The sequence below is a fragment of the Oncorhynchus mykiss genome, chromosome 28, assembly GCF_057628025.1.
Source record: "Oncorhynchus mykiss isolate SJ-2025 chromosome 28, ASM5762802v1, whole genome shotgun sequence".
NCBI lineage: Eukaryota > Metazoa > Chordata > Actinopteri > Salmoniformes > Salmonidae > Oncorhynchus > Oncorhynchus mykiss.
This window is the reverse complement of record NC_143049.1, coordinates 28,062,496-28,071,146: the sequence shown is the minus strand read 5'-3', so window position 1 is coordinate 28,071,146 and position 8,651 is coordinate 28,062,496. Positions and strand designations below refer to the sequence as shown.

Here is an 8,651-nt window from a genome sequence, read left to right as displayed (position 1 = left end):
TAGTATGAATTTGTATCTTCAGATGAGTATAATGACCTAAATGACCTAAATGGGGCAATTACACAGCACAATATATAAACCAATGCATTATGGGTAAGATCTAAGAGGAAGTCTACACTAAGGAGTTAAGCTGGTGCTTACTGTACAAAGGTCATTTGGACCTATCCGCCTCTTTATATAATCTTTACAATGAGCAGAAGACAGATCTATCTTATTACTTTTCTCTCTTTCTCACACAATTTCTCTCTCTCTGTCTCTCTCTCTCTGGCTCTGTCTCTCGCTCTTTTTCTGTTTCTTTAAAGCCTGTATATACACTGAGTATAGCAAACATCAGGAACTCCTTCCTAATACTGAGTTACACCCCCTTTGCCCTTAGAACAGCCTCAATTCGTCGGGGCATGGACTCTACAAGGTGTCAAAAACGTTCCACAGGGATGCTGGCCCATGTTGACTCTAACGCTTCCCACAGTTGTTTCAAGTTGGCTGGATGTCCTTTGTCAACCTGACTCAAGAATCTACATCCTGTCTTAGTACAACATGTTTCTGGCTTTTTAAAATGGACCACAACAGAGGTCTTATCTTTGGAAAATCCCACCAAGGGAGAGCAAGAGGAGAGAAGAAGAGCATTTTGGATTTTACAGTAGAATGTCGACTTGACAGCTGAATGACAATGAACCACCCTGGTCATGTCTCGCCTCTGACACCGCCTGGTATAGAGGTCCTGTATGGCATGGAGCTCGGCCCCAGGGATGTACATTACCCTCTGTAGCGTCTTGCAGTCAGATGCCAAGCAGTTGCCATACCAAGCAGTGTTGCAGCCAATGGTGCAGCTGTAGAACCTTTGAGGATCTTAGGGCCCATGACAAATCTTTTCAATCTCCTGAGGGGGAAGAGGTGTTGTCATCCATTTTCACGACTTTGTTAGTGTGTTTGGTACATTATAAGTCCTTAGTGATGTGGACACAGAGGAACTTGAAGCTCTCGACCCGCTCCTGTACAGCCTGATCGATGTGAATGGAGGCGTGCTCAGCCCTCCGTTTCCTGTAGTCCATGATCAGCTCCAACACTTAATGAGGGTGTTGGAGGTGTGCATGGTCACGCAGTTGTAGGTGAACTGGGAGTACAGGGGGGAACTTTAGTGATTTGGGACATCAGTGACTTTGCTACAAGTCATTTTAGCTCTGTAAGTCATGCAAGTCAGCTACAGTAGGTTTTGTATGAGTGAGAAAGATAACAGGCCTATTCCTGTTTTTTGTGCAAGTTTTTTTTTACAAAAAAATACAAAAAATAAACAATATTGGAGCCTCCCGAGTGGCGCAGCGGTCTACGGCACTGCATCGCAGTGTTTGAGGCATCACTACAGACCTGGGTTTGATCCCAGGCTGTGTCGCAGCCAAACGCGACTGGGAAACTCATGAGGCGGCTCGCAATTGGCCCAGCGTCATCTGGGTTAGGGGAGAGTTTGGCCTGCTGGGATGTCCTTGTCCCATCGTGCACTTGCGACTCCTTGTGGCGGGCTGGGCGCATGCACGCTGACTTCGGTCGCCAGTTGTATGGTGTTTCCTCCGACTCATTGGTGCGGCTGGCTTCTGGGTTAAGCAAGAAGTGTGTCAAGAAGCAGTGCGGCCTGGCAGGGTTGTGCTTCAGAGGTCGCATGGCTCTCGACCTTCGCCTCTCCCGAGTCAGTACCGGAGTTGCAGTGATGTGACACGACTGTAACAACCAATTGGATATCACGAAAAAGGGGTAAAAAGTAAACAAGATCACATTTTTTAATGTAACTGAAGGTTTTTCTGTAAACACCATGTTCAGCTGACTGCACTTTTAAGACGCTCCCTTGGCAACAGCCACATACTATTCTCCCCTTGAAACCAACTGAAAGTCACTTTTTGAAAACAGAATGGGAAAAAAGGCACAAAAAAAGCTGTACCTTGCTCTCTATAGTCATCTGTTTTTAGATATGTCACCCTCATCATGATAGGACCTTCCGTCGAAGAGGTATTGAGGAGCAAACCAATAGCCTATCCAAACTGAAAACAAATTTACTGCGGCATGCAACCGACGCAGGCGCTGCATTCCCCATTGCGCCCCCTAGGTGGAGCACGTCGCCATAGCCGCACTCTTGCCCCTGCCCCGTCTGTAAAGTCCTTTGTATGAATCACAAGTGAACAGGCAATCCTACCATGCCCCATTCGCTTGCAGATGACGGTAGCCGCTGGATAGAAACAACTACTGTCGCTGCAAATGCATCTGTCAGAAAGAGAAAGACGCGCAATAACTTCTTCAACAATAGAGTGATAGCTTACATATTTTGAAAGTTACAACATTTTAACTGCGTTTACCCGTTTACCAAGTCCGTCGTTCATAGTGCGTTGATAATATAAGTTTTTCTTTCTCCTGAAAAACCGCGAACGCATGTGAGAGCATAATAGTTTGCCATTTTTAGATTCAAACCCTACACTTTTTCCGACTTCGTCCATCAGTCTTTATAGAGCCTTCAACTTTTGAGGAATCGAAAGTAGAAGCCTGAGTGGAAAAGCTTGTGTGGAGATTGATGTTTTACTGAAATGGACGTGAGAGTATATCCACCTCCACCACAGTCTTTATCAGCAACAGATTCTTCCCGATTGGGACCCTTGCAGTATACCGATTCCCCGTACTGCAATAAGGTGAGTCGCATCTGGACAAGGTTATAGAAACCTAGGTTATTGGTTTCATTGTTCACAATGTTATGGAGATGCGTAAAAACGCTGTTCAGAAAGTGAACACTGTTTATAGCCGTTACGCATTGCCCTGAAATAAAACTACTTTCTGTCCATTCATTTGAAAGCAGTGATAACAGTAACAAACACTCGTGCACAACATGTATAGTTATTTAATGTCATATGTTATATCAAAAAAATGATTTCTTGTTTTATCCTTTGTCAGTACGTATAAACTGGTGATGAACGCAGCGCATCACTGTCAGTGAAGTTGCTTTCAAAGTGCTCAACTTAGTTTTTATCTCAGTTGATGACAACATGGGCTGTTGTTTCTATGTGATTGCATCACTTACAGGGTTTAGGATATAATAACCATTACAAAAATGCCTTATGTTCAATGCAATCCTATACCTCTGGTTATATGAAGTAGCTGTGCCTCTATTACGCACTGTAACTGAACCCTTGTCTTGTTTATACACATCATCTCACTATAATAAAACCTTTGTTATTTACAGTCTGCTTTCAAACACACAGTTTAAATTGACTTTCACATTAAGATTGTCTGAAGAAGGCCTGTCCTGCATAATAATACTATTCTGTGTGTGTGTGTGTGTGTGTGTGGGGGGGGGGGGGGGGGGGGGGGGGGGGGGTGTGTGTGTGTGTGTGTGTGTATATGTCTGTGTGTGTATATATGTGTGTGTGTGTGTGTTTGTGCGTGCGCGCGTGCGTGTGTGTGTGCGTGTGTGTGTGCGCGCGCGTGTGTGTGTGTATGTGTGTGTGTATATGTCTGTGTGTGTGTGTGTGTGTGTGTATATGTCTGTGTGTGTGTATATGTGTGTGTGTGTGTGTGTGTGTGTGTGTGTGTGCGTGCGCGCGTGTGTGTGCGCGTGTGCGCGCGCGCGTGTGTGTGTATGTGTGTGTGTGTGTGTGTGTGTGTGTGCGCGTGTGTGTGTGTGTGTGAGGGAGAGAGAGCGAAAGAGAGAGACCGTATGGGGGTAGGGATGTTGAAGGGAGGGAGGGTTAGAGCAGAGTGGGGGTTGTACTATTTCTCCTATGCCTTTTGATTCACTGCTCTGTCTTTTTTATAGAAGATCTCATAAGTATCTGCAATGAAAATGTAAGAGAGGGAGATAAAGAGAGAAAGAGAGATGGAGGAAGTCCTATAGATATAATCCGAAATATTGAATTGTACTGGTGGAGAAAGTCCATGTAGTGTAAACACTATCCAAGATTTTCCATTTTAGCATTCAGAGTAATGAAATGGGGGGTAGGGAGGTTCATAGAGGTAGAGAGAGAGAGAGAGAGAGAGAGAGAGGAGGGGGGGGGAGGGAGAGAGAGGGAGAGAGAGAGAGAGAGGAAAGTGAGAGAATCAGAGGGAATGAGAGAGAGGGTGTGGTAGAGAGAGGGAGAGAGTGAGGGTGTAGAGCAAGAGAAATACAGACAGAGGGAATGAAAGAGAGTGAGATATAAATCTGTGTGGTAGAGAGAGAGAGAGAGAGAGAGGAGGGGGGGGGGGGTGAAAGAGAGATGTGATTGTGAGAGGGGAGTGAGGTATGTCCAGTGCAAACAGACAGAGATGGCCTGTGTGCTGCTGTTTGAGGTATCTGTATGTGTGAATACCCAGAGATAGAGGCAGTCCTATACTGACTGCACTGTTATCTGCAACAATTAATCTAATACTTCAAATATGTCTGTCTGGGGATCACTGTTGTGACTGCTGCTATGTCTAAGCAGAGGTTTTATTCACCTCTAGTTTAATTCAGAATCGTGGTTTGATTCAGGCCCATTTCTCTTGACAGTAGATTGGCTGTTTGATTAGCTATTCTGTCCGACTCCCTCGTCTAAAATATTATTCATGAACATCAGTTCACGATCACTTGCCATTTAGTTGATGCAAAGTAATTTAGGAAAGAGAGAGTGGTCCATAATTTGATGTCTTGTTATGATTATGATACTGTAATGTAATAACATCATCAAATCGTAGTTGCTATGGGAGATGGGGTTGTTTGCTCTTATTTTCTAGAATTGCAGAAAGACTGAATGACACTTCAGAGCTTTTATTGACTGGGTAACTTTCGTTTTTGTGACAGTTTTCATTGATTCCGAGATGGTTGAAGAAATATGGCTTCATGTAACACTCTACAACATGCCCTGGGTGCAGCCATTTTGCTTCCTGGTTCTCATCTAAGATGATAAATCTGATATGTCAGTTCTGCATTCTTGTCATGGACTTTACTCAGTTGTACTGACACTGTGGTGTCTTTGTGTGTTTGTGTGCATGTGTGTGTCATCGTTCTGTATGAGTGTGAGTGTTTGTATCATTGCTCTGTGTGTGTGCATGTGTGTCATCTCTCTACATGTGTGTCTGTGCGTTTGTCTTAGCCTGAGGCATTTTAAATTAAGTCCAAATTACTGAGCTCTTTGGTGGTCCTGGAACTCTGAGGGGCTCTGGGAAGTCGACCCCGACATTAATACTCTGTCCTTTGTGTTTACTAACCAAGCACACACAGCGCCACAGACCTGGGTTCAAATACTATTTGATATCTTTGAGCGTTTACTCTAGCTTTCTAGGAGTGCCAGAAGAGCAGTGTTTACAGTTTTGGGACTATTCTATTGGTCCATTAAGCCAGGCAAGTTCAGTCGAGCAGCAGATAAAGTATTTGACATGATTTCAAATTGTATTTGAACCCAGGTCTGCACAGCACAGGCCTAGGACAGGCAGGGAGCACAAAAGCACAGCAGTTAGGCTCATTGTCAGCCTCATCCACAGAGAGCTGGCTCACGTTTTGAATATTATCTGCATCTATATTTACATTTCTGGTCCATTTATGGCATTGACATTTCTCATCCTACCTACAGAGAGAATGTTGAGCTCCTAGTAGCTGTCAAGCATAGTAATCTTTGTAAGGCAACTTACTGATGTAGGACAATAGTTCCAGACCTCCTTGTTTAACTTGCTATGAAAAAGTATTTCTACTTCTTTTGTTTTTTTCTTGCATATTTTTGACAATGATCCAAAACACACAATCAAGTCTACATGAAAATGGTTAAAAAGCAACACATTTAAAGTTTTAGATTGGCCTAGTCAAAGTCCAGACCTAATCCCAATTGAGATGTTGTGGCAGGACTTGAAACGAACAGTTCATGCTTGAAAACCCACAAATGTTGCTGAGTTAAAGCAGTTCTGCATGGAGGAGTGGTCCAAAATTCCTCCACATCGACGCGAGAGACTGATCAACAACTACAGGAAGCATTTGGTTGCAGTCATTGCAGCTGAAGGTGCCACAACAACCAGTTATTGAGTGTAAGGGTGCAATTACTTTTTCACACGGGGGAACTGGGTGTTGCATAACTTTGTTAATTAAATAAATAAAATAAGTATCCATTTTTTTGTTATTTGTAAACTCAGGTATGTAATATTAGGTTTTGGTTGAAGATCTTCAGTAACAAAAATATCAGGAAGAGGATATTTTCTTTCACGGCAATGTACATCGCTTTGGCAGCAGTAGTCTCTGATTCAATTCAGTTATACTACAGTAACATTCCAGGGTTTGTCCTGACTCAAAAAATGGCTTAGGTGGTGCCTCAGTTTCCTATGCAGGAGAAACCTTACATTCCATTTACACTTACCTGGAGGCAATGCCTAAGTTGTGTGTACTGCACTGTTCTAAATGTGTTGAGAGGAAGATGAATGTAAACCCGACTACATACCTAGATATCAATCTGGTTTGTTCTTTTCACTACTTCAAAGCAATGCTGTAAATCTGCCAATCACAGAATCCAGATTCCAACTAAGATATATTTACTGTACAACATGGACACATTCACAAGATAACCCTGTCGTCTTTTGTGAACAGTAAATTGCTGTATGAATGTTACTTTGTGATTCATAAGCATGTTATAAAGCTTCAGAAGCCTATTATAAACATTTTTTAAGGCTTCATAAGCTGTGACATTACACTGAGGGATATCTACCTGGTTATGGCTAGAGTCAACAGCTTCTGTCAACAACAAACTCAAGTGTGTGGATCAACAGACTATAGACTGATTCTAATCCACACATTGTGGAAATGTACCTTTGTCTTTAGGCAATGACATTGACAGAGATTAGAAACATCAACAACATTTCATACGTCAGAATGCTTGACTACTGACTCCAACTGTAGATGTAGACCAGTTAGTCTGCTTAATGTTGGAAGGGATTGAATGATCTTCACCAACCCGTAAACTAAAAACTCTGCCCAGGGATGCACAGTGGTTTTAAAGGAGGCATTGTAGGCACACATGTAAAGTAAGACAGCAGTTGTCTTTGAGGGAATCCTCCTCAGTCCCAGGGCCAGATTCATGAAGCATATCAGGGTAGAAGTGCTGATCTAGGATCAGTGTTGCATTTTAGATCATAATGAATGAGATTATATGGACTGGGGGAACCTGATCCTAGATCAGCACTCTTACTTTGAGACGCCTCATGAACACGGGTCATGGAGTAGCCAATCCCTCTCGGTTGATACATTCTCCTTCCAGAGAGACATCCGGGACTGTGACATACTCTGTTTCACGGTATCATGGCTCTCTCCGGATATACTGTCCCTGTCCATACAGCCAGCTGGGTTCTCAGTACATCGCGCAAACAGGAATAAAGAACTCTCCGGGAAGAAGAAAGGCGGGGTTATGTTTCATGATTAACTACTCATGGTGTGAGATAACGTACAGAAACTCAAGTCCTTTTGTTCACCCAACCTAGAATATCTCACAATCAAATGCAGACTGTATTACCTCCCAAGATAATTATCTTCGGTTATAGTCACAGCCGTGTATATTCCTCCTCAAGCCGATAACCTCAAGGAGCTACACTGGACTTTGTGCAAACTGGAAACCACATATCCTGAGGCCGCATTTATTATAGCTGGGGATTTTAACAAAGCAAATTTGAGGAAAACGCCACCGAAGTTCTATCAACACATTGACTATAGTACTCACACTGCTAAAACACTTGATCACTGCTACTCCCCCTTCCGGGATGCCTACAAGGCTCTCCACAGCCCTCCCTCAGGGCAAATCAGTTCACAACTCCATTTTGCTCCTCCCTTCCTGTAGGTAGAAACTCAAACAGGAAGTATTCGTGCTAAGGTCTATGCAACACTGGTCTGACCAATCGGAATCCATGCTTCAAGATTGTTTTGATGTATACACGGACACAGTGACTGAGTTCATCAGGAAATGCATAAGCGATGTTGTTCCCACTGTGACTATTAAAACCTACCCAAACCAGAAACCTTGGCTAGACGGCAGCATTCGCTGCGAACCCCCGTATTTAACCATGGCAAGGTGACTGGGAATATGATCGAATACAAACAGTGTAGTTATCAAACAGGCATAACGTCAGTACAGAGACAAAGTGGAGTTGCAATTCAACGGCTCAGACACGAGACGTATGTGGCAGGGTCTACAGACTATCACGGATTACAAAGGGGAAAGGTAACTGACCTCAATGACTATCGCCCCGTAGCACTCACTTCTGTCATCATGAAGTGCTTTGAGAGGCTAGTTAAGGATCATATCACCTCCACCTTACCTGACTCCCTCGACCCACTTCAGTTTGCATACCACCCCAACAGATCCACAGACGATGCAATCACCATCACACTGCACACTGCTCTATCCTATTTGAACAAAGATGAATACCTATGTATGAATGCTGTTCATTGACTATAGCTCAGCCTTCAAAATAGTACCCTCCAAGCTCATCATTAAGCTTGGGGCCCTGGGTCTAAACCCCGGCCTGTGCATCTGGGTCCTGGACTTCCTGACGGGCTGCCCCCCAGGTGGTGAAGGTAGGAAACAACACCTCCACTTCACTGATCCACAAGGATGCGTGCTCAGCCCCCTCCTGTACTGCCTGTTCACCCATGACTGTGTGGCCACGCACGCCTCCAACTCAATCACCAC

General features: G+C 43.8%; 1 protein-coding gene across 1 annotated transcript in view; it reads left to right on the top strand.

The window, feature by feature from the left end:
- The first annotated feature begins 514 nt into the window (after positions 1-514).
- The window catches only part of tox (thymocyte selection-associated high mobility group box), a 99,418-nt gene continuing 91,281 nt past the window's right edge, over positions 515-8,651 (top strand). Inside the window, exon 1 of the mRNA XM_036966420.2 lies at positions 515-2,669. Within this exon, the coding sequence (XP_036822315.2) occupies positions 2,568-2,669 (102 nt within the window). The 5' untranslated portion in view covers positions 515-2,567. The remainder of the gene's footprint in view (positions 2,670-8,651) is intronic.